Raw genomic sequence first — 27,617 nt, forward strand, 5'->3', positions numbered from 1 at the left:
ATGAACCTGAGAAAGAGTGATTTTCAGATCGTCTAGCGTGACGTCTGTCCGCAAAGAAAAGTCATGGAGGGGGTGGTTGGAAGGGTCCAGTGTGGAGTTTGAGGCAAACTGACTGGCAAGCATGTTAGCGTTCTCGGTTGCTGAGCAATCAACCTCGTGATTGTTGGTTAGTGGGGGAATTTCCCATTATTTACTACACTGTTGTAGATTTTCCATAGTCACAAGTTCCTAATTTTTGTGCTTCGATAGTGTTTTAGTGGTTTCAGTAAATTCTCTTTTAGCTGTCGCTATTTCTTTCTTAGTGTTACTTCTAGCTTCTATATACTTCTGTCTGTTTGAACTGGACTTATGTCGGTAAGTGTGCACGTGTGTTGTTTTGCTTCCAAAACTTTATATTTATACAACGCTGACACTGGGAAACTATTTCTAATTTATTTCACTTGCACCATCACTGACCTCATAGCTAATACAATAATCACTGTTGAATGATGCATTTTTCTGGTGACACCATGCTAGATGAAAAGAAATTTTACTCGTCATGATGAAGAGGTTATATCATCAAAACTAAAAGAAGAATACTCAGTGGATAAATAAATAAAAAAAATCTACTTGAAAAGCTATCCTATTTGGAATAAGTATGTTAAGAAGGAAACTGACACGAAAATAAAACATATTGGTGCCAATAACATGGTTGAACGAGGTAACAAAAAGTGATCTGGTTCAAATCCGGTATCAATGTGTCAGATAGATTACTACTTGAAATTTCCATAGTATATTTCTTGAAGAAAAAGCTAAATGCTTGTTTATTCCAGGACCCATTGCCAGCTTCATTGTGTATAAATATGGTTGCAGAGTAACAGTTATTATTGGTGCATCGTTGGAAGTTATTGGCTTTATCATTTGTTTCTTTGTTCGGGACATTCGGCTTTATATAATTTCATACAGCGTTTTGGCAGGTAAGTTTCTTTTATTATATTACCTGTATAACGGTATGATTAGCCTTTGGGCAAAACTGTATGTTTACAAACTTATTTTATTGCTTAAAAAAACATACATACACACGATATGATTTGGGAATCTTAGGTAAAACAGCCCCCGATGTGCTTGAGGGGTTGCGGTGAACTTAAGCTAGGATCAAGCATAGACAAGCAAAGGTAGAGGGGTGAGGATAACAATAGACACCCCCCCCATTTTTGAGTGGCCTTGTGCCTAATTTTTTATTTATTTCTGTTTTGTTTGTAAACCTTCAGAGTGAATAAAAAAAATATATAATTCAAAGTGTAGTATCTGTTCTGATGCTACACTTCAATTTTTTTGTTTTTAGTGGAGGAGAAATCCTTCACGACTGAGACAATTTTAACTTTTTGTCCCTTTTCTCCACATTAAAAAACCACCTTGGTGTCTAACTTTGCTCTCGTGGGGAGGAAAAGTAAATAGGAACTCAGTTGTCTCACATTATTTCTCACTTGTTTGCTTTTTTATTGCATAATAACTTCGCCCGAACTCTACGTGTGATCACATCGCCATCTTGGATGTCATTTTTTGTGAATGTAAGTCTGGCTCGACAAGCCCGTTCCTTCAAATAATAAATTGCATAATAGACTGTTTGTAATTTCCCAGTTCTATTTGCATAACATATTAAACATGATGATTTCTCAGTAGACATTCTTTTCGGTGCTATGTTTACACAAGCATCAAAACGGTAAGCGTCTCAATTTAGTAAGAAAGCATGAGAAATGTCAACACCCATAATTTAATCCTATAGTAAGTAAAATTTCAAATAAAAGCTTACATAATCTACGTGTTTCTTATCGAAATACATGAACTCGTCAGTGTTGGAATGTACGCCAAATACCCTATTTAAAACGTAATAAGACGCTACTCTCAATACGATATGATTACAAAGAAGCACCAAAGGATATGTATGAAATTGTAACCCACGTTTGCATCATCTTATGAAATAAGTTTAATGGTTAACCTATTATTTTGATACATACCAACATTATCAGCACTTTTTTTTGGTGGTTGTATTTTCTCAGACTAACTTGTTCGAGTGATGACGTATTAGAGAAACATAAATCTAAATATAGTTATTTTAACAGTGAATATCTGTAAATGTTTATTACTAAAAGAATTATCGGCAGGATAGAATATGTGATCTATGAAATCGATTAGAATTCGTATTTTTATCTAAAGAGCACGTACTAAAAGTTGGCTGCAAGTGCATCCTATCTTTGTCAATAGAATTAGCTGTTAGGCAAATCAAACCTTGTTCTCAGTAAAGAAGAAGAAGAAGAAGAAGAAGAAGAAGAAGAAGAAGAAGAAGGTTGATTTATTTTCTTACATTGAAGCTCGAGAAAAAACACGCCCCAAAGGAAAATGGTAGTTTCAAGTTAATGAAAATGTCACTGGTTACAATTTGGACATTCTACACTTCTTTTCCAGAGCAAACAAGAAAACGTTAAATATGAGTTATAATGAAGTGATTTCAGATCCTGCCCACTTTTCTAATCGATAAAATATCATTCTCAGCCTCACCAAATCAACAGGAGTTAAAGCACTCTATTCCTTCATGCAATGACCCGATATCCTGACATCGAATGAAGACTGTGTAGTGACGACGTTATTATTTAGGACCTAACCTCTCTATGACCTACATTAATCATATGGACATTTTACTTTGTCTATTGACTCTCAATCATTACACAAACATTTTCATACGAAGATAACTTTATTACATTTCGAACTATTTAACTCTAATGTAGATTATCATTAGAACTGTTCATCTCTATATTGTAAGTTTGGATCCCACTTTCTCTTATTATTGTGTTCTTTGCTTGTCAGTTATACATATTCTTTAAATCGCATTTCCCGTGTTATATTTTGATGTTTTTATATCTCTATTATGTATTTATTTATATAATTAAAATTCTTTACTTAAATTTATAACTTAGTTCTCGTTATTTCTCATGTGTTTGTTTTCTGCTTTCTTTTAATTTTATTATTGTACTAGCAGTACCCGGGCGTTGCCTGGTGGAAGCGTGCCCCCACCTCTCGAAAAAAAAAATATAGTGTTGTTGTTGTTTTTGTTGTTGTTGTTGTTGTTGTTGCTGCTGCTGCCGCCGCCGCTGCTGCCGCTTTCGGAATAGACCCTCAACTATCCTGGTAAGAATGACTATCAGAACGCAGCAAGCAGGTGAAGAGAGGTGAAAAAAAGCATTCATTTAGCCGTTGAATCTATGGTCATGTTGACTGGTTACTCACCAGCCTCAGCGGCTAAAATTAGTTCGTCTCTAAGTTTTATTAGGAAGCAGAAATTTATATAAGAACGAAAATATAGAATCCTATCCTAAGGAAATGAAACGAAACTTCTTTCGTGTAATAATCATTTATTATGTTTGTTTGTTTTTTTTGTTGTTTTTTATTATTACCTTTTTCAGTTATTTCACTTAATTGCCGGCATAAAAAAATAAAACCAAAAAGAAACAGAAAAATAAACCCAACAAAAACAAATAAAAGAAAACACCCCAAAAACAAATGCAAGTTTATCATTTCCATTCTATGCTAAAAAAAAAACAAATAAAAAGGGGGGAAACAATAAAACTATTTGAATTCGATAATAAAAATGACTGAGAAAAATCGAGGAAAAACAGGAACTGTTATACATATTCATCGCAAGGCATAACCCTGTTAAAATGTTAGAACTTCAACCCAAAAAAAGAAACAAAAAAATCAATCCATTGTACAGGGGCAAATGTGAAAGCCGTAGAGTGTGACGCAAACCCGATATCCATTACTTCACCACGACGGCATCTAAATAACTGTGTTTTTTTTTCTATTTAAACCAAATAACGGTGATGCGGTAATGAAATGAGGCCAATCCGTGACGATGGTCCCTCTCACTCTCTCTCTCTCTCTCTCTCTCTCTCTCTCTCTGCCGTTGCAATGATTTTATCTCTATCTTTCTGTCTCTGTCTGTCTGTCTCTCTCTTTCTCTCTCTTTCTCTCTCTCTCTCTCTCTCTCTTTCGTTTCGATACAGTGTTCGAATGTAAACAAAACAGATATAACTCTTGCTCTAACTCTGTCTATCTATCTATCTCTCTTTCTCTTCTCTCAAACATGTTTAGAGAGAGAGAGAGAAGAGGAGAGGGATAGAGAGAGGGGGTGAGAAGCAAATACCTCCGTGCTGTTCAGTCATCGCTTTCTTTAATGTAAAATGCCGGCCTCCTATATCGGTAGATGCTATGTTGGATAACGGCTTGTGCATTCGTTTTAGTTTACAGAATTGTAATCTAGAATAAAGGATCGGTCTAAAGTAACCCAGTCAGAATAGCAGGAATATTGTAAGGGAGAATTTAATATTTTTCGAATCGACGGACGGGAATTTAACGTTTAGGCTATTAGTTTATGAATCAGTTACAAAAGGTGGTAGGATGTAACCACAATATCCATTCCATGTGTATAAATCTCTGCAGTGTTTATGGGGATCAGTACGACTTCAGCAATAGGCGGAAAAATCGGGACTACTTCCTTTGTATATGAATGCGATAGTGCTAGAAGGAATCTAGGATTTTATTTGAACACATGTGTGTCAGAAAAGTATTTATAACGTTATATAAGATAGTGGCTAATAGGCTAGGCATAAGAAATTTGCATGTGGCATCTGTTGTTGTAAGCCTATGATATTTTGGTCCAGAGGGGGAAAACTGCGATGTTTCTATTATATATAGGGAGTAGCAGGCAGCTCGGCATTGCCCGTTTGTAAAATACGCTTAAATATGATATTTTAATTAATACATATTTCATATTTATGATTATATTATATTGAACCCAATATATAGTAATAATTTAAAAAGTTGTTAAAAAAATGACTTGTGCGCTACCACCGAAAATTGAAACTAAAACGTTTAGCTTACGATTTACATTTTCCTTTGGCGTTAATGACTGTATTATGAAGACATGCGTACTGCAAAGTTAAAAATTAAAACATGGACCAATAGCTATTACGTCATGCATGCATATTCGTAATGCTTCGTTCGCCCTCCACCTGGCAAATTTCATTTTTTTTTTTTTAAATTTTCACACTTTTGCACTGATTTTCCCGGCTAAAACCTAAATATAAAGTTTCGCATGGGTTTGAATACCCTCTGTATGAAGTTTCATGTTTGTAGACTAAAAACTGACGGAGGAGTGTGGTAGGCAAAATTTTTAAACAAAAATATATACGCATACATAATTATATATAGAAAGAGTTTTGTGTTTACTATAAGCTTTTTTACGCAAATATTACGCAAATATAAATCATGTAGAATATCTGCATGAATATAATTACACGTAATAGTTAACTAAAGATGATTATCCCATAAGAAAACCGAAAAAACTAATAGGGAATTAATTAAAAATGAATGTTTAAAATATGCAAATTAGCTATATATTTTGCAGATGAATGCAATTCAACGACCCATATATAACAAAGTTGTATTTTCTTTTTAAATGGATAAAAAAGGAAGGTTCTTAATATGATTATCGATATACAATATATATATATATATATATATATATATATATATATTGTATATCGATAATCATATTAAGAACCTTCCTTTTTATATATATATATATATATATATATATATATATATATATATATATATATATATATATATATATATATATATATAGATTGAATTGGAGCGCGCTTTCTCGCGTAATATTTTATTTAAATCAAACTCTAACACCTCGGGTCATATTCTGAATTTATCTTTTTATTATTATTATTATTATTATTATTATTATTATTATTATTATTATTATTATTATTATTAGTGTTGCGTGAAAGCTTTCGTAGTTCTAATGAAAATGGAGGGCAACAATCTTAAAAACGGATTGGAAGTGTAACTAAATTGACGTCGTGGTTAAAAAAAACACACACACACACACAACTGTTAAGTAGTGATTAATAATTATCAAAAGTATAAACGCCTTCGTTTTGAATTAATAGAAAACGTTATTTGTAATCTGTCGCATGTATACAGATGTTGGAGAATGAGTCTCCTTGCTGCTTCAACTGCTTGGAAACTTGGGTAGAATATACTAGTCAAGAATCCGTTCTTGACAATCAGACCGACAGGTGATGGGACATTTACGTGGCCCACTACTTGTTGGACTGAGGTACACTGTCTAGTTATTACCTAGGAGGTTCATCCTCCCAGGCTTTGCCATTCGGCTTTCGGATGGGGCAAGTTTATTGCTAATTTCCTGAGGCGCACCTAACAGGGAATGCTGATGAGAATGCCCAGGCAATTTTTGCTAGGACAGAGAGACTCTCCTTAAGGGGCGCTGGCTGGACATCCCCACTTTCTGACCTTGTGTCACATCATGCTGAGGCGGGCAGCATGCAGTTACCTACATGCATACGACGGTATCTGCAACATATACACACACGTCAATCTAGTCTGTATATATATATATATATATATATAATTTTTAAAATATAATTATCCACTGACACGTGTTTCGTCGTCCACAACTCATCAGAGTGGCTGAATCTCGCTAGATTCAGCGACTCTGATGAGTCGTGGACGACGAAACACGTGTCAGTGGATAATTATATTTTTAAAATAATATATATGTCGCTCCCCATTAAAAAGGGGGTACCAGATTGGTCAATGGGAAAATTATTCCCAACAAGCATTTAGGTAAAAATGCACTTTCGTATAAATACTTGAATTCATTCAAGAAAGTATCGCTAACAAAAACAAATAAAAACAAATAAAAACATCTATATATATATATATATATATATAGTGGATTTGTTTTATTTGACTTTTGTTTCTTAGTATGGTATCAATGTTTACAGCTATATAAGCTATAAGAGGTCTATACGTATCAGACTAACGTTTTACTTTGTCTATTGACCCTCAATCCTTGCACAAATATACTTACAGAATTCTCAAAGGACTTTATTACGTTTTAAAACTATTTAATTTTATCACTGGAACTACTCAACAATATAAAGTATTCTTAAATCCCACTTTATCCTATTAACTGATATTGCGTGTTTAAATATTTTCTTTTGCTTATGAATTATACGTATTCTTTAAATCGCATTTCCCATGTTATATCTTCGTCTTTTGCAAGATATCGAGGATAGGCGTATGTACCGGTAGGAAAAAAAGGCCTATAAAAAGCGAGAGAGAGAGAGAGAGAGAGAATGATCGTGAGGGAGATGAGATAACGTTCGAGATTTCGTGAGAGACGTGGTTAACGTTCGCGATCACGTGCGGAGCATAAAGGATGCTCGAGAAGACAATCACGTGAGGGACGTTACAGTGGTAAAGAAAGAATGAGGAAATAAATTTTGTTGCTATAAAGAACACGCAAGTTGGAGTTATTTCCTATTTTTTTTGTTTTTGGTCTCCTTTGCCACTGAAACTGCACACAACATGTATTGGTCCGCGGAAAACGTTGCACTTTTAGTCATAACTCTCTCGTAACTTTGTTGAATTTACAACTTGGCTGTCTTACGTTATTTCTCATATGTCTATTGTTTTGGATTTAAATTGACTGAATTGAATTGGAGAAACCATCTTTTCACGTTATTTTATTATTTATTGTCCGGAATTTATCTTTTTATTATGGTGCTGCATGAAAGACATCGTAATCCTAACGAAATTGGAACGTAAAAGAAAAATGTAAAAGCGTGTTGGTGTAACATTGTCCGGGAACCAACACGTTGTATGCTCATTTGCAAAGGAGACAAAGAATAGAAAAAGAACTTCAACTCGCTTTTTCTTGTAACAGCGAAATTTATTTCCTCAATGTTACGATTGTGGCGCCAACTACATGATCTAAAACGTTTTCAACGCCTCTCACTTGATCGTTCTCTTTCTCCTTTTTATAATTGGAGAATCATTCATTCTATGTTATTTCCTTATTTGAATCAGAACTCTGGGACCTCGAGTCATGTCCGGAATTTATCTCTTTATTGTGTTGTGTGAAAGCTTTCGTAGTACTAACGAAATTGGAATGTCAAAATTGTAAAAACGGATTGGAAGTGTGTCTAAATGAGCATCGTGGTTTAAAGAACGACAGTTAAGTAGTGATTAATACAGGTTGGAGATATGAAAAATGTCACCCTAAAGAATAAATAGATGTCAGCTCTACTACATAATCAAGTTACGTGAATTGATTTTTTAAATAAAAGTTTTAAAATAAAGCTATCGTGAATGTGTTATCAGTATGTATACAGGTGCCGTTTTTCCTGATGACACATCGACAAGACCAGCTATTGATCCATTCTGTGGACGTGGTTTGCATGGGTGGATGATCGTGGCCTCAACACTAGTCACTGAGACTCGATGCAAAACTTTTATTGTTACATGAAGGGATGTCCTCTTAAGTAAGAAGACATACTAGATAAGTGAAAATGATATTAGGATAAGGTTAGAATCGAACCCTGTAGGCAAGTGTTAAAGATGATGGACCAATGGAATGTTAGAAATTCAGTCTATTGTTAATTCTATTAGGAATAGTCAAGTATCGTTTATGTCAGAAAAAGAGTCGATTATCCATTCTTTTAGAAATCTTAATATTAAATATGTCAGTTAAATGAATGCACAATGCGAGTTAAATTATATTGTTTAAAAATAGGTTAGAATTATAACTGAGAATTCTTTTGTTGCCAAAAGTGTGTTTGGACAAACATATGTAAAGCTACATGAAAATTAGTCACGTTTGGTAAACACACTTCTGACGTCATAAACAAAGGAGATTTCTCAATATAGGAATCTGAGGGTTCGGAGTTAGAGAGTTGTCATTCAGTTGATGTAGAGAGTTGAGGAGGGAGAATCAGTTGGAGTGGGAGCCCCTTAGAGGCGAAGGGTAGAACATTAGACTATGTAGATCCAAGTTTTAATTTCTGACGTCATCAACCGGCTGATCAGATGAATAAAGCAATCACCATTAATAATTTGTAACTGTTGTCTTGTGTCGTCATTCATCACAACCAAAAAGGTAAATGTTTTATCATCTTATAACGAACACTGTAACTCTTTTGTGCAACCCTTCCAAGTATTATGTGTCCTTCCCACCATCATCAATTGAAATATTTCCTCCTCTCTATATGTGTATAAGAACGGTTGCATCATATATATCCCAGTCCGTATTAATATGAAGTATCCAAGAAGCATCTCAGTATGTATAAATGTCGTTCCCTCATTATCATCGTCATCTGTTCAGAGTCCCCGTTAGTGTACTTTGTTTCTTTTTTTTTAACATGGGGGTCACCACTTATCAAGGCCCGAAGGCCACTCAGGGATAAGGGTTATTGCGTGTACAGTAATCAATGAGATAGTATTGTAGTAATCATTAGTATTGAGGGTTTTGATAGAGTGTCTTACTTAAGGGGGCAGTTTATCAGGAGTTTGTTTATGTTGGACTTGAAGACGTCCAAGTTGTAGTCAGGTGGGAAACAGGCAAGCGGCAGAGAGTTCCACTGGCGTGCAGTTCTAAGAAAGAAGCTTTGCTCATGGAATCTACGTTTGGATTTAGGCACAGATAAAGAGTGGGGGAAATTATTGACAGTAGTTTCAGCCAGACGGGTGTTTCTCGTGACAACACTATTAGTTGTGTGGCTTTCTTATGGGATTTTTAGAATTTGTTTCAGTTTTTCTTGTTGGAAACGCTTTAGGTCTTTTATATCGTTTCTATATAAGATCCACATTTCGCATGCATATAAAAGTTGTAGATAGAACTACTGCCCGGAAGACCATGATTTTATTAACCATCATCAGTGTACGGCTGTCGAATACACAGCAGTTTAATCAGTCAAAGGTGGAATCGGCTGCACTGATCCTGTTCTCCATACCTTTCTCACATGTAGGAGTAGATGTTCCCTATGTATGAGAACTGAGCCACTTTCTCTAGTGGTAGATCATTTACAATAGTGTTAGTGTTTGGAATCAGATTTCTAGGTGGATGTTGATCGAGTGTCTCAGTCTTGAGTCTCCAAACGTTTGTAAGCTGTGCTGTATATGTCCACTAACGTCTGGAGGTCCTATGCAATCTGACCTAATGTGACAATATACTCCAGTTCCCGTACTGAACACATGGTTTTCCTAATTCTGGTGCAAAGTCAAGCCAGGTTGAAACGCCTTTATCCATGCAGAAACGGTCAATTGGGGACGTATCTGGGGAATCTGAGCATTACTTCTGTGTAGTGAGAGAAATGCATTGGAGCAAGAATACACCTCTGTTTCGAGACATCGTTGATGTGGAATCGATCAAAGAGACAGAGAGTTCTGATAACTTACTCTTCCCACGATTCCATCATGCAAGGTGCGCACCAAGATAACGAAATTAGATGAGCAGCCGAATCTTGAGAGAACTTCCCACGTGATTGGTCTGGGTAATTTATCGAATGCATTTTTTTTTTTAGTCCAAAAAGATAAACATGACAAGTTGCTGCTTTTCAAAATTCTTCTCTTGTAATTGTCGTGCACACAAAATCATATTTAATATATAAAGGTAGTTGAAAGCCGAATTGGGATTTTAGTGGGACGTTTTCTGCGAGAATGAGGGGCAGTCGAAGAGAATGCGATGCGCATTAATGATATTCCCCGGTTTTTACAATTTTTCAATCCCTCATTTTATAAATTGTTACAATAGTTGGATCGCGGATGTTACTTGGGAGATGTTTTTGTCTCGCAGATCTTCAAAATGAGGAGTACACGACGACGCCTAAGCTCGTAGCCATCAAGAAGAGCTCCAGTAGGACATTGTCTCGTTGATGTCCTGGATAAAGGATAGAAGTGCCATGTAGTGACGGTTAGAGTGCTATGGGCTAGTTCTCACGAGAGTGTCATCGTTGTCGGCAATAATTGTAACTCTATCAATGTCTTTTCAGCTAACCATTGATGACCGTGTAGGACAGATATCGCTGGTCAGCGTAGTTTTGCATTTCTAGTTTTTTATTTGCCACCAGGTATTCTGGGTTTTTTTGGGTCCCAATTTGACAGTCTGCTACAGCTTGTTTATGAGCACTTATTAGCAGATGGTTTTCCACAGACAAACGGGGTTGCCGTTTAGCTTCGATGAGAAGGAAGATGATACCATCAGTTTCATCGTACGAGTCCTATCTTTTCTTAGCTGTGTAGCCCATGGTTTACTCCGTGACATGAGTTATGGAATCTCTAAGGGTGGCCCAGTGGTGCTCTACTTTAACCTGAACCAAAGGATCTGCAATGTCATGTTCACGGGATTCCATGAAGTTTTCTGCTAGCTGTGAGCTGCAGAGCTTGCTACTCTCAATGCGCTGTCAGGTGGCCTTCTATGTGGTCAAAGGGTCGTCATGATAAGTAGGAAGCTCAAAGCCTGTGGTCCGTCCACCAGTCGTCCGCTTCGAGCATGAATCGAGTAATGCAAGCATCTTCTCGGTCTCTGGATCTGGTTAGGACCTAATTCCAGGATGTTTCAGTGTTTTGATTGGGGGTGTCTCCATGTTTTGGTAGCCTAAAGTTGGTTACCACGAATTGGTGTTCTGTACACAAATTCAATTAGAATTGAGCATTGCCGTTCACGTGGCTGCCAGTGTGTCCTCACCCAAAAGCGATGCTCCTTGCCTATTTTGGCATTAAAGCTACCCAGCACAACAAGCTTGTATTGACGAGCACAGCCTGAATGTTGTAGTCGAGCTGGGTATCAAAAGCAGATTTGTCTTCGACAGTTAAGGTCAGGGTCTGTAAGTATTCACATCTCATCTCAGACCGGCCGCCCAAGTGCAGGTGCAGACTGAAGACTTCTACTGTCACCACAAGGCTTTTTAGTGAGATGATAATGAGGGTGAAGGATGAAGAATTGACAGAGAAAAACGCTGGATATATTGTTTGTAGATGGTCGTAGATGCACGACAGCCACGTATACTCACTAGGCACACATCGTTTTACCACGTCTTAAGAGGATGAGACAGGCAGTCTCCACGATGTTGGTTGTATCGGGCTGTCAGTTTTTTGATCCACCAAACACCCATTGCCTTTTCTGCCGACGCCGTGTAGTTCCGTCGTTGGGTCTTCTTTGGTTTGCTATTGGAGTTTTCCTTTCACTAGCCTTTCCCTGAAAAGGCATACCGTACACGGCAGTAGAGATGCGTGGTCTGAATATACCGTCAGTCCAGTTGGTCACTTACATGCGTAATATAATAGAAGAGGGGACCACGGGAAGGTAGCATGGAATCGGTTATAAGGCATAGGCTGCAAAGTGGTTTAGCCTAGATGCATACAACTCCAAATTATTTTCCTGGTGAATCTGAGTCAACCTGAATTAGACGATAAAAACTCTTCAGTCCTTTTTGAATATGACTAATAAAATTAAAATATTGATCAGGATTAAATACTCAAATCGATTAGATTAATTGAAACTAAATTGTCTAATAACACAAATTTTGCATAAATTACTAAGTTTAAATTACTAACTTTAAGTATTTAGCTTTTAAGAAAACTATTAAGGTCAATGAAATGGGGGGACAATCTGGCTTTACTTATGAATAAAATCATTGTTATAAAGCTCTCAGTGGCTTTCCTTATTTTGTCCTTTAATTCTCATGTTTCAGGACAAGTTTTCGGCCTTGAAGTGCTATTTTTGGCTCCTGACATCAAGTTGCTTCATACCTTGTTTGGAGCGATTTCCATAAAAACAACTGTAAGGATATTGACATGGTAGTGTTTCAAGCTCAGATTTGTACTGCAAAATAATGCATATGAACACGTGGAAAGTATCAGCAGCAGCGAAGGGTGGTTGGCTTGCGAAGAGATTGCAGCAGCAGTAGCTGTAGTCTAAAAACTACATATGCAAATTATGAAGTGTGCGCGTGAAGAAGAAGAAGAAGAAGAAGAAGAAGTGAAAAATGCAATGCGTGCTTGAAAGAGAAAGGAAGACGACGGTGAAGGAAATGGGTGTGTGAAGTCGCAGACGAGAATTGGCCGGCCGTGCTCGGCGTGCGGTGGAAAGAAGAAGAAGAAGAAGAAGAAGAAGAAGAAGAAGAAACGCGTGCCAGTTGACAGTGAGAGACTTTAAAGTGATGCCGAAAGTACGGTAATAAAAAAACATTTGCTAAAAAACAAAAAAAATGCCGACCTGTATTTTTATTTATTTCTATTTCTGTTTTATTTATTTATCCATTTGCAACGTCATGGTCACGTTACAGTACGCCATCTTTGCTCATCGCAAAAGTCGGGGACATTATATGTTTTTTATTTCTTTATATAACAGGTTACCGAGAGATATAATTTATTTTCAGGTATTGGCTCGGGATTAACATATACAGCTATTCTAGTGTTGGTCAGCTTCAATTTTGACCGCTATCTCTCCTTGGCAACTGGAATCGCTGTTTCTGGACAAGGTGCCGGTCTTATTGTCATGCCCATCGTCTGCAATTTTATATACGAAAAATATGAACTACAACCTAGTTTTCTCATTATTGCGGGCGTGAGTCTACAAAAATGGGTGCTTGGTGCTTTAATGCGACCCTCTTCTTTCGAATTAGACCAGCTTTCCAAATCGAGAAATTCCAAAAAAGTTAATGATGAAATGCATGCAACAAAGGAAAAAGAATTTGCTATAAAAAAATCGTTCAAGACCGAAACGAAAAACAATGATGGTGAAAAAGTAAGTATTTTTCATTTTTCTTTTCTGCTATGGAATTCCAACGAAATTAAGACCGATTTTCTAAATAATAAAATCCAAAAACAGATTGGTCCATCGCATGTATGTAATAAATTTTCTGCCTTGCACTAGTCAGTTATAAGTTGTCTTATTTGTGGTTAGATTATTTACTTCAGTTATAAATTATCTCAATTATTATAGCAATCTTTCAGTGACGTCACGCTAGAAATGGTGTCGACATTTTGGGGTTGTCTCAAAAATTCGTCTTTTAGGGAAACATATCATTTCAAAAGATTTTAAAAAAAAAAGGAAAAGGAAAGGTAATTCAACAACTCTAGTAAAAAGGGAGAAAGAACGAACGCAAGACTCTAAGATTAAATGTAAAAGTCCAAAGATTTATTTAGGGAATTAGGTTGCTGGCCGGTTGCTTTTTATTCCCCAAAGCAATGGTAAAAATTTTCCATTTTAACAAAACAATAAAGAAGAAATATGCATATATATGTAAAGAATAAGGGAGATTTCCAATACAATTAAAAATATTACAGAAGGGGGGGGGGGGCAAATACAGTGATACCATGAAGTGTCGAATGGAGAGACTTCTTCAAAAAAAAAGGGTAAAAATTAAGAGGGAACGTTCTCGCTCCCTCTAGGACACAATGGAAAAATGGCAAGTTCTTACTTGTCAAAAAGTTTAAAGGATACAAAAATAACGAAAAGTTTTCTTTCTTTTCCTTTGCTTTGTCCGTAAACAAATTAGAGGGACCTCTTTAGCAAACCGGGTCGAAAGGTGGTAGCCTTGAGAAAAATTCTTTTAGGCCGGCTGACGACCTCTTCTTGGAACTTCAGCAACGAATTTCCCTTCATCTTTTTTTTTTTTAAAGCGCCCTTCTCCATAAACCGACTTTTTTCTCCCTCTTCTACTTCTTCTCTGGAATATACTAGGATTTTCTCGGTCTAGAGTTTTTCTTGGGGTTTAAGAAAAACTTTCTTTAATGTAATGTTTCTCGGAAACACTTCAATTTCTTAATCCTTTAAAATGGTTCTCTACCATTAAATAAAGGAGAAGAAATACAAAAATACGTTGAAGACCAAATCAACGGTGCACCAGGTTCGGAGGTCCGAACTGTTCAAAACTTGCCTAGCTACTGACGTCAAAATAGTCAAAATCCAGCAGCAGTGGTAAGCTGCAAAAAGGGAATCTCTACAAAGGGGGGTGGGATCCACAGTGTCAGTGAGTACATAGCACCAATCAACTTGCTGAAAAGTCCCCTCCCCAAAAAACTTAAAGAAAAAATATACAAATAAAATCAAGATGTTGACCTCGCCCCACCCTTGCGTCCAGGATGGAGGAAAACTTCAAATATAAAATTCCAACACTAGGAAAGAGCATTCCCCTTCTTTGTAACCACGACATTTTAGCAGTTGAACGTCTAAAAATCCACGTGTGAACGGTACATGCATTCTCTTTGATCTTGATTTCAGCCATTGTCTGAATGTATTACATTTTACTTTAGTAAAAAAAATGAAAAAAATGTTTGAGATTTTACTTTCTTTTTTTTTTAATAAATTTTTCAGATTTTATCAATTCCTGCTAAGTTCAACCTCTATCCTAAAGAAAATGGATACGAAACCCATATGAAGCGCCCAAATTTATTCTGAGCAACTACAGACAAAAAAATTTCACAATCACAAAATGGCGCTAAAACTTTTTTTTTTTTACCAACAGCAGTAGTTTATGCACGCGCATCCACTCGCCTTTCTTCTATATTTTTTTTTTTTACTTCAGTTTGAAGAGATCAAACGGTCCCTTTCTGTGGCTAGCACGTGATTCTGCTATGCATTAAATTCATATCCGAGGGTTCTTTTTTAGAACAGATGCTGTCTCTTTAAGGGTTACTAATTTTACTTCGCTACAGCTTTGTCTTCCATGGATTGGGTCTCAGTAATTTTTAGATTTTTTTTTATTCATTAGACCTGTTGTCGCTACTACAACCTGTATAATGTATTTTTTCAGGAACTATATCATTTCCGAGTCATTCTTTAGTCCTGATATTTCTTGATGTTGTAGTCACTTTTTTATTTTTTATTATATATATATATATATATATATATATATATATATATATATATATATATATATAGTATTATTCTATTATTTTTATTTAACTTCAGTAAGTTTTAAGAGATAAAGAGATTCCTTCCTCGGGCTAACACTTGATTCCGTTATGATTTAAATTTATATCCGAGAGCTCTTTTAAGAATGCTGTTCTCTTTATGTCTGCTATTTGTATTTCGTTGCAGCTTGGTCTTCCAGGGATTGTTTCTAAGCATTTCTGAAGATTCTTTTTTATTAAGCCAGTTGCTCCTATCACCACCGGTATAATGTTTATTTCTTTCAGAGACCATGCCGCTTTTAGACCATTTTTTAGGTCCTGATATTTTGTCATCTCTTCTTGTTCAGCTCTATTAAGGCCAAAGTCATTTGGAATGGTCACATCAATAATGAGTGCAGTACTTTTGGGTTTGTTATGTCTGGCTTGATGGACTTGTCTTTTATGTATCTATCCACCTTTATGTCTTTGTCATAGAACACGGTCACAGTGTACACACAGTTGTGGAACAGTAAACTCTAACCTACACACGCGCACATTAATACTGCAACGGACAGTGGAAGCTTGCTGTTAACACCACGTGCGTCTGCACACACACACACACGCATACAAATTAGTGCTGGGAAGATTAATCGGAATCGGGAATCGGAAAAACCTAAACTTTTAGAAATTTTAAAAATGTAAAAGTTGTGCCTATTTTCCGATGCCAAAAACGATTCCCTTAATCTTCTTTTTTATTTGATTTTGTTTAAAACAAAAGCTACCACTGCTGGTAGTAATAATAAAATAATAAATATTTATCGCTTAATGTTAACTACCAGTAAAACTAAAATCTATAGATTATTCTCATAAGTTGGCGCTGTTTTTACAATTTGTCAGTGTGCAAAGGTGGACAACTCTCGTTTACTAAGAGATTCGTTCATTTTTTTTTTCATCTCATAATTTAGGACGCGATAATTTTTAAATCAAAACATTAAAAAAAAAAAGAAAAGAAAGCTACCACAGTGCCAATAATACAAAATGCAATCTTTACGCGACTGTTAAGAGAAAACCAACGAACCACGATATTTTCATGAGATGAAAACATTTAAAAAAGAAGCTCAGCAACCTTTTTTTTTTTCGTTAATGTTATGGTAAGGTTTTTAAGTAATTAGTTTTTAAGCTTTAAAAACTACCAAGAATTAAACTCTTTAATAAAACAAGGATGAAACTTTTAAAGCAGCAGCAACTTTTTTTCATGGGTTCGTTGGTTTTCTCCTAATAGTCACGTAAAGACTACTTTTGTATTATTAACGTTATCAACTTTATTACATTTAAAAAAAAAAAAAAATCGTCGCAGCTTTCCTTTTTTAATGTTTTGATTTTAAATTATTGTTGAGACTTCAGATATAAGTGATACATCTGGGTAGGTTTCTTATTTGAACCGAATAAGCATTTTAAATTGGTTTTCTCTTAACAGTCACGTAAAGATTACATTTTGTATTATTAATGTTATCAACTGTGTTACATTAAAAAAAATCGTCACAGCTTTCTTTTTTTTAATGTTTTGATTTTTTTTTTAATATCGCGTCCTAAATTATGAGATGAAAAAAATGAACGAATCTCTTAATAAATGAGAGTTGTCTCCCTCCGCACATTGACAAATTATAAAACAGCGCCCACAAGTGTGTGAAAATAAATGCCCATTTAACATGTGTGTGTGTGTGTGTGTGTGTGTGTGTGTGTGTGTGTGTTTTTGTTGTTTTTTTTACGGTAATCGGGAAAAATATTCCCTTTACAATCCAAATAATATAGAGAATAAAACACAAACGAAATGAAGTTTCATTCTAAATTAATAAACATCTTTATTTGTTACCTTCGTTAGTAGCTTTAGTGGAAGAGAGAAACGGGTTAGTAGGTGGACGTGTTCTTATGTAAAGATAGATTTAATATATTACCGGCTTGTTTAGGAGATTACAGTTCCGTTTTCACGTGTTTATAGCTAGCAGTCGTCGGGACGAAGAAGGCTGGTTAAAAGGAGAAAGAAAGGGCAAAGTCTTCAATGTATTTACGTGTGTAGGAGTGTGCGTCTGATAGTAGAGATGGGACAAAGGGTGTGTGTAAGTGTCGGTGTATCGATGAGAGCAGTTCTTTAGCATGATAAAGAATGTTCGTTTGGATAGCGTACGTGGAAATAAATGTGAGTTAGAAGGTCGCCATTGTTAGCTTGTTGTACTCACGTTCGGCCTGGGGCTAAAGCCCCAGGCTAATGTGCGCTGCCAGCTGAAGCCATGCAGAAAGAGGAAAGAGGAGTGTTGCGGGTTTCAGGTTTTATATACTCGGTCACATGATTGAGAGCTGGCTTATGATTTGACAAGCCAAGGAGAAAATGGATTTCAAATCTAGAGTCGCGAGAATTAGCTTCTGCCTGTGATTGTAGCGAGTTTCGACTGCTACAAATACAAATTATCAATCCTAATCTAAAAAAATCTGAAACATTTTAACAAACTAGTACGTACTCGAATTTACAAAATAAAATGGAAAAAAATTGGACGCTCTTTCCGTTTAAAAAGAACATCACACAATTTAAATTCTAATGACTACGGTTGGTTAGAACAAAATAACAAAACATTCTCTCTTTTTTTCACCATTCACTAATAACATCTATTGTAAAGATACACCTGGAGAAGGTCGAAGTTTACATCGGTCAAAACGTTGTGAGAGTAACAGCTAAGGTGAAACAGTAGTCCGAATAATCCAAATAATATAAATAACTACAATAGATCCGTAAAAATCACACAAAAATGACAGCGGCAACGATCGTGTGGTTAATACTTAATCTTATTGAAATACCACCTCATGGAAAGGAATAAGTCGGCTTTCACCTGCTAAATTCCAATTTTTCAATTTCTGACCCCTTAGCAGCTATTTTTCAACTATAATAATCGAATTTGTTCCAGTAGTCTGAATATCTCATATATCAAGTTTCAAAACAGTAGACAAAAACTTGACAGAGTAGTATGGTAGAGACCGTTTCACTTTTATGATATATACAAATACAGATCTACGACGGGCGTTCCAAAAGTAATGCCTTCTATTTTTATTCCGCCAGAATAGATCAGAAGGGATATAAAATTGCATTGTTATGATGACTAAACTTATGCATTCATGATCTGAAAGTTTCATCTTTCTCTTACACATATTAACGGTATGGGACTCTAAGAATGCAATCCCTGTCATGGACGTGTGTCAGAAGCAAAGATGGATCATTGAATTTCTGGCAAAATTGTGTTGAAAATGGTTGTGATACTGTAAATAAATAATTTCTAGAGCACAAGAAATCGCTTATTCTAATGGTACCACTCTTGTTTTCGTAGCTCTTCGACTTTTTTAGTTAAAAAATAGGTTTTACTTTTGGAACAACCTTTTGTATGACAAAGCATGCTCCAGACGCTCATGCACAGCATTGCTGGCAAAAAAAAAAAAACAAAAAAAACATTGAGAATCTATGTCACTATGTAGCAAAATAAATTCTGGAGCACAAAAGGTCACTCGTTTTAATGGTACCACTCCCGTTTCAACATTTTCAGTTAAAACAAAATAAGAAGTTTTACTTTTGGAACGACACTCGTATATCTATCTATCTATCTTAAAGGAACATTGTGTGTGTGTGTGTGTGTGTGTGTGTGTGTGTGTGTGTGTGTGTGTGTGTGTTTGTGTTTGCCTGTGTGTGTTTGTGAGTGTGAGTTTGTTTCCTATGGACTTGAAAACGGCTGGGCGGACTTTTATGAAATTTCACACGAAGATACTTTATGAGAGAGAAGAAAAAGTTAACGACTGTAAAAATATATTTTACATTAATTTATTGTCATATACTGAATATATACAGCTATGGTCAAAATTATGGAGCACCAATGAAAAATCGAAATTACGATTCAAAATTATATATTCAACAGTTAAGAATAGTGGAATAAACATTAATGAATGTATTTTGACAACATCAGCCTAAGATCACAGTGTATTATCTGTTCTGATGCTGCTCTTCACTTTTCTGTCGTCGGTCAGTGGACGAGAAATCCTTCATGACTGAGACAATTTTTTCCCCCCCTATCTAGATTGTCTCTTTTTCGAGAGCTGGATTTTCCCCACATTAAAAACCGACCTTGTGTCTAACTCGGCCCTCGTGGGGAAGCAAAAAAATAGAACAATCAATATTTGTCATGTCCTTCTTTTGCCTTTATAACAGCTTTTATTCATTTTTGCATATTGTTGCAGGTGGTTGGATGTATTTTCTGCCACTCTTCATGAAGTTTCGCCTCTAATTCTTTTTTTTTTTCATGAACATTTGTGCATTTTTACTCTTTTCCCTAGATTGGACCACAAAGTTTCAGGTCTGGGGATTGGGATGACCACTTCATCACTGTAATCCCTTTTTTCTCAAATCAACACATTGAAACTTTTGACGTGTGGCATGGGGCATTGTCTTGTTGGAAGATTACATCAGCAACGCTCTGATCCCCATCTGGCATCAATTGGGATGGATGGCTCTCGTCTGAGAGAGGTCCCGTGTTTTGACAAGCTTCTGGGTTTGTCCTTTACTCCTGATCTGAAATGGAACACGTACATCAAGTATGTTGCCAAGGTCGCTGAAAAGATGGTGGGATCCTTCTACCGCTCCAGAAGATATCTCACTACTGATGCAATTCTCTATCTCTATAAAAGCCAAGTACGTCCAAGGATGGAATACTGCTGCCATATCTGGGCAGGAGCTGCTAAAAATAGCCTATCCTGCCTTGGCAGAGTACAAAATAGACTTTGTGGTTTAGTGGGGGATGCCCTTTTTTCTACCCTGCAACCTCTCTCCCACAAAAGAGACGTTGCGAGCCTATCCTTGTTCTATGGTTATTTCCATGGCAGGTGCTCGTCTGAACTCCAATCTCTGGTCCCCCCTCGCCAATCTTTCACGAAAAACACCCGTCTAGCTGAATCCACTGTGAAAAATTTCCCCCACTCTTTATCTGTGCCTAAATCAAAACGTTGATTCCATGAACAAAGCTTCTTTCTTAGAACTGCACGCCTGTGGAACTCTGTTCCGTCTGCCTGCTTCCCACCTAACTACAACTTGGATGTGTTCAAGTCCAACGTTAACAAATTCTTAATGAACCGCCCCCTTAAGTAAACACTTCATCAAATCTCCACACTAACGTAATGTATTTGCAATAACCCTTATCCCTGAGTGGATTCCGGGTCTTGATAAGTGGTGACCACCGTGTAAAAAAAAAATGTTATTATTAAATATTTTAGTCAGAGAGGTTTTGTAAACCTGGTTCAGCATGTTAGTATAAATTGTGAAGTTCAGTCTGCCTTCACATGTGTACAACAGTTCAATGCCTGAAGAAACTATGCAGCCCCAAACCATTACGCTTCCTCCTCCAAATTTGACAGTTGGAACCACACAATCAGGATGAAATGCCTCTTCCTCTGTACGGCGAACGTAAACTGCCTCAGGGGTGTCAAAATCTGCTGAAAAAAAAATGAGAATTTGCTACAATTTTTGAATAGATATTATCAATGTGTATTCACATAAAAAATTCAGTTATTCCTTTTAAAGTTTAGGAAATAGAAGTTGCAAACTTATCTCAAAGTTACTTTCTTTAGACCGAACAATTTTGGCCCAATCATCGGGTGTCCAATTTTCATGCTTTTTTTTTTTTTTTTTTTTTTTTTTTTTTGCAAATTCCAGTTGTTGGCCTGAAACAAGTATGGCCTCTTCCTTGCTTTTAATCCCGCTTCTAATAACTTTTTTCTCACTGTTCGAGCTGATATGTTTTTACTTGCATGCTCCCTAAATTCATCAGCAAGCGATGCACTTTTCAAAAATATGACTTCCCTGTCGATTGTAGACTTTTTACGGCCTTGTCCTTTTCTGTTTTTTGAAAGACTTTGTTTCCTTGTCCCTTTTAAACGTTGTTTGGACTCCCTTCCTGGAACATTCAATCTTCCTGGCAATTTCTAACTGAAAATATCCTTCATCAGATAAAGCAACGATTTGTGCCCTTTAATCTCTGAAAGCTGCTTCTTTGGAGGCATTTTCAATTAAATCTACTATTATAGCACTGGCAATAATCTAATATTACCTGAAAAATAAAAAACAACTTTTAGTTTGACAATGAATCATTTTGAATATTGAAGTGAATTTAGTATGAAACTCAATTAAAACTCTCGAAAGAGACTTTAAAGCAAATAAATATTACAATTTACTGTTAAATACTTTACATTTGTTCTCAACTGTTCACTGTAATCTTTAAATGCGTAGGTTTAAACGATTATGTAAGTTTTTATAGGTGCTCCATAATATATACATATGCATATATATTCCACATTACAATATAATACAATCAAAAGGAAAATAATTGATATATGTCATCCACAAATACGCTACCCAGAGAAACAGCCCCACTACTATCAATGCAGAAGCATTCCTCTCTTCCGTATTCCTAGTAACAACGATACTATCCGAGCACTAATACACAGCTTTCAAACAGTTTGAATCCTTGTGATTCTAAACAAATCTGCATATTCCGGACAGAGAACAATTGTAAGTTGGTTTCACGGCTGGAAACTTCCAAAAAATATAACCGCATAAATCCCTGACGTATCAATGGCAAGATGCTTTGGTTACCGTTGTAGCGTGATCGGTGACCTTGGTAGGGCTATTTTGGACGACGATAACGTATTTGGATATTGCCAGAGAAAAACGCGCCGACAATTAATTTGAATAGTTTATATAAACGTTATGTTATAGCGGAGGAAAGTAAGGAGTTTTGCATGCATGGGAAAATGCAAATAAATGAAATATTGAGAAAAATTGGGGTCACCCACTAACAAGTACTAACTTAACACGAATAAAGATTTTGTGAATGAAAAATCAAGGAAAATTAGTCGAATAACAAAACATTTATATAACTAAACGTTTGCAAGAAGATAAAAGTCGTTTTTAGTGAAGAAATGTTCATTTGGAAAAGTTTATACAACTCGTGTTTTATAAAATTTCATTTTCTGTGAATGTCAGACCCGAGGGCTTGAGCTGTTAATGTTTATATATTTGTCAGTGTGAATTATGTGTGAGTCTTATGCGTATGTGAGCATTAGATAATGTGTCACTGTGTCAGTAAACGCAAGTTTACTTTGTTCTTATTAGTACGTGATACGGCATAATCACGTTGGCACACTGGTTCCCACTAGATCACCGAAGTTAAGGAACGTTGAACCTGGTCAGTACTAAATGGGTGACCATTTGGGACTTCTAGGTGTTGTATGTGCTCTCTGCTTATCTCGGCATTGTTTCCAGTCGTTCTGGTCTTCTCCTTGCCACTGGACTCAAACCGTGCCGATTCAGGAGAGGTGTGGTTGGAGATTGCGCAACCCTTGCCTCACAATTACATGCGCTACTGCCCCTAAGAGGTATCCTTTGTCTTACAAGACTGAACGGATGGATGGATGGATTAGTACGTGTGTAAATGTCTTGAAGTGTTCTTTCACTCTCTTTTGATGGCCAAAGGGAAATAGTCAGAGGGTGAGCGTACGTTCTTGGGTCCTTCGACGGGTGTGTTTAATCTCTTGAGAACTGATTATTTTCTCGTTCTTGTGGGGTTTTGTAAGACCCGCTAGATTTGAGGTTTAAAACGATTTTCATTGGTTGAAAAATGTTAACACCCGTCCGTGAAAACAAACGTCATGTTCCGACAAAGCAGAGAAAAAAAAGGTGGCTATTCAAGCCAGTCGGGTTTTGGTCATCGTTCGAATCGCATCTCGATTTCACTACAGATGAAGTAAATGTATTCTTCATAAAAATAGGATGCACTTTTTATTCAGTATTAATTTCATTTTGTTTTTAATTTTTTTTATGGAAATCTTCATATTTAATTCATTTGTTAATTATTTTCTTTGACTAAATACTCTAAATGCATGTTTTCTTGTTTCCCTGTTTTAAGGTGTTTTGTCCAGGTATTATTTCTGATGTAGAACTCCTGAAAGAAGAAAGCAACCACAAACAATTTTCGGCCATTTTCACATCTGAATTTGAAGTCAAAGTGAAAACTAGAGCGAAGTTTGTTGACGTCATTTCCGGCCAAGACAATATGTCATACAATTTTGACGAGGTAGAAAACACAAAGCAAAGATACGATGTCGGAAATACGTTAAACACTGAGAGTAAGAAGGAAAATAACATTTCACATTTAACTGGCGATGGGATAAAGAAACCCGGCTATTCGAATATCAGCGAAAATTTCCTCTCAGAAAACAAAATGGCCGACATGTCTGTCAAATTCCCGCATGACGATGAAACAAAAAACAACTCATCAGTTAAAATGGCCGCCAACGTCGATGAAGTTGAAAATAAAACTCGAGCGAGTATTTCCTACGGCAGCAAACAAAACCCATACTTGATGGTTCTTAAAAACCGGAAGTTCATTTTCTTCCTTTTGGGATTCCTACTTTATACTGTTCCCGAAGAAATAATCTATATGTTATATCCGAAATACGTTTCAGTAAATGGGGCGAGCCAATCGGAAATGTCTAACCTTCTCTCCATCATTGGAATATTTTCCACCACTTCCCGCCTCCTCATGGGTGTCATTGCCAATTCCAAAATTGTCGATATCTACATCCTTTACACGATGCCTTTTGTACTGCTGGGTGTTGCCACTTTATTGTTACCATATTATGTCCATGCCTTTGTGGGGCGGGTGTTTTATGCTGTTGCTTTCGGACTGTACAATACTGGGGTGAACAGTTTATTAAATGAAATTATCTCGAAAATTACGGGTAAAGATAATATACCAGCAGCTTTTGGTTACATCCTCTTGCTAAGGGGAACTTCTGGCGTTTTTGCTCCACCGTTGGCAGGTAATTATTATTATTATTATTATCATTATTATTATTATTATTATTATTATTGCTATTGTTATTGTTGCTATTATTATTATTATTATTATCATCATTATTATCACTATTATCATTATTATAATAATAATAATAATAATAATAATAATTATTATTATTATTATTATTATTATTATTATTATCGTCATCATTGGCCTTGGAGATAAGGCGAATACACGGGGTTAAAACACAAATAACCCCGATCGTAGTCGGTACACGAGGAAGAGTATCAAGTCATCTGGAAGGACAATTGAAAAAACTACAAATCCCCTATGTTTTAGGCAGCCTTCAGACCTCTGCTATTGTAGGTACCACCAACATCCCTAGGAACCCCCTTGATCTTTGAAGTTCCTGGTTTGAAGCCGGGATTGAAGGAAATCATCCGGAAATGAATCCCATCTCTTTCCAGAAAGACGTTGATAAACGAAATCAGAATTATTATCATTATCATTATTATTATTATCATCATCATCATCATCATTATCGTTATTATCATTATTATTATTACTGTTATTATTACTATTATTATTATTATCATCATTATCATTATCGTTATTATTATCATTATATTTATTATTATTATCATTATCGTTATTATTATTATCGTTATTATCATTATTGTTATTATTATTATTATTGTTATCATTATCATTATTATTATTGTTGTTATTATTATTATTATCATTATTGTTATTATTATCATCATCATTATTAGTATTGTTATTATTATTATTATTATTGTCATTATCGTTATTATTATTATCATTATTATTATTGTTATTATTATTATCATTATCGTTATTATTATTATTATTATTATTATTATTATTATTATTATTATTATTATTATTATCGTTATTATTATCATTATTATTGTTGTTGTTCTTCTTCTTCTTCTTTTCTTCTTGCTGCTGTTGTTATTGTCATCATCGTCATCATTATCATCCTGATGAAGATTTAGTAGTCATCTGTCTGAATTTGAAACTATACTACTGTAATACTATGAATGCCCCCTTAAAGTGTTAGGAAGTGTTTCAAAACAAAAGAGGTAAAACTATGACAAAATAAGAGAAAATGGTTGATTAGCAAGAAATATAACGTTGCATAGTTGATGCATAGCGAGTATATGTATAAAAGGTATACATAAACGAGGGGACCAAAATGTGTACCTGTTATATAGTCGTCTTTATATATATATATATATATATATATATATATATATATATATATATATATACTATCAAAATTACCCGTCGTTGACTGGGTTTAAAAACAGCCTACAGAAAATGGACTCTGATTTATGAAAGTATGATAGGTTATGAAAAGGAAGGGTTGTAAATTTGGGTTGAATTTGGGGGTATCAAAACCAAAGCAAAATATGATGAAAGTAAAAATAAAATAGATAAACCCCATAATTTATTATACCATACCTGTTCACACTGAAACACTTATCACAGTATTCTATGGATCTATATTAAAAAACCTTGTTAAACTTTGTCACATATTTCCATTCTATGGAGGTCAGGTGCGAACGAACACCCCATAATTTTATTATACCATATTTCTTCAAACTGAAACATAATTATCAAAGTATACTTACGCAGATAGATATGAAAAGTATTTATTAAAGTTTGTGCCTATTTCCATTCTATGGAGGCCAGGCGCGAACGCAGACCCCACAATTTTATTATACCATCCCTATTTAAGTTAAAACATACTTATCAAAATATTCTTATGTACATTTATACCAAAAACACTTGTAAACGTTTTTTGTTTTTTAATTTTTTATTTCCATACTTTGTGGACCAGGCGCGAATGCAGACCCCACAATTTTAATGAACCACCGTTCTGCCAGATCAAACATACCCATTCCTGTGTCTCGATACATCTTCTATCATTATATGTAATCAGTTTTTTAAACTAGTCAACCGTATAGGAGCCTATTCGTGACCAGACACACACACACACACATTCAGATTTATATTATATATATATATATATATATATATATATATATATATATATATATATATATATATATATATATATATATACTTCAGAGTAAGGATATCCAACAATTCAACTGGTATGGAAACCTGTGATATTATAAATCTTACAAAATATTATGGGCAGTAATATTCTATAAGGACAATCTCATCTAAATAAAAATTGCTCAATATACAAGATAGAGCAAATAAATCAAATTTTAGTAATTCAAAGATTTTTATTGTTCTGTGTCAGACAAAGAATACATTCGATATATTATAACTCCTTATCCTCTAGGATTTCGATGTCTACCATCTCTTCAGAGGAGAAAATATTAGCAAATAATTATAATGGTTTACACCTTATTTGCTAAAACCAGTAAGACATGGAAAATCACAATTAAAAGTTTTTTAAGCATTTAAATATCATAGAGTAAGGGAAGTTAATGAAAAGGGTATAGAATTTCACATCCAAATTGCAGTTATAATATATCAAATGTATTCTTTGTCTTTCATAGAATAATAAATATCTTTTGATTTGAAATTTTACCACTTCACGTCATAAATTTTACATTTATTGAATTACTAAAATTTTATATATATATATATATATATATATATATATATATATATATATATATATATATAGATATATATACTAGCTGTACCCTGCCACGCGTTGCTGTGGCTCAAATTGGCGCAATGGAAAAAGTTCCAAAATGAGAAAAAGCATGTTTCTTATAGGTTTAAATTTCCATTTTGCATGGGTACACAGTTTTTGTTGTTCCATTTTCTTAGCTGATATAGAGATTTTCCGGTTTGGTGACTCTTGAATATGTAACATAAATTGTCCATGTGAAAAAACAGTCAGTGTGTAAATTGTAAAGATTGTTCCCTGTGCTTTGTTGATGGTTATTGCAAATGACAATAAAATTG

At 35.2% G+C, this 27,617-nt stretch overlaps 1 protein-coding gene across 4 annotated transcripts in view; it reads left to right on the top strand.

The window, feature by feature from the left end:
• The window catches only part of LOC145242541 (monocarboxylate transporter 14-like), a 97,474-nt gene that overhangs the window by 17,332 nt on the left and 52,525 nt on the right, over positions 1-27,617 (top strand). For 3 of the 4 annotated variants that reach the window (XM_080105626.1, XM_080105625.1, XM_080105627.1), the window contains exons 3-5: positions 813-956; positions 13,296-13,663; positions 23,745-24,660. In XM_080105626.1, the coding sequence (XP_079961752.1) occupies positions 813-956; positions 13,296-13,663; positions 23,745-24,660 (1,428 nt within the window). The remainder of the gene's footprint in view (positions 1-812; positions 957-13,295; positions 13,664-23,744; positions 24,661-27,617) is intronic. The other variant, XM_080105628.1, reaches the window with a different exon arrangement.

Source organism: Euprymna scolopes, chromosome 21 (assembly GCF_053919585.1).
Source record: "Euprymna scolopes isolate OS-2025 chromosome 21, ASM5391958v1, whole genome shotgun sequence".
Lineage (NCBI taxonomy): Eukaryota > Metazoa > Mollusca > Cephalopoda > Sepiida > Sepiolidae > Euprymna > Euprymna scolopes.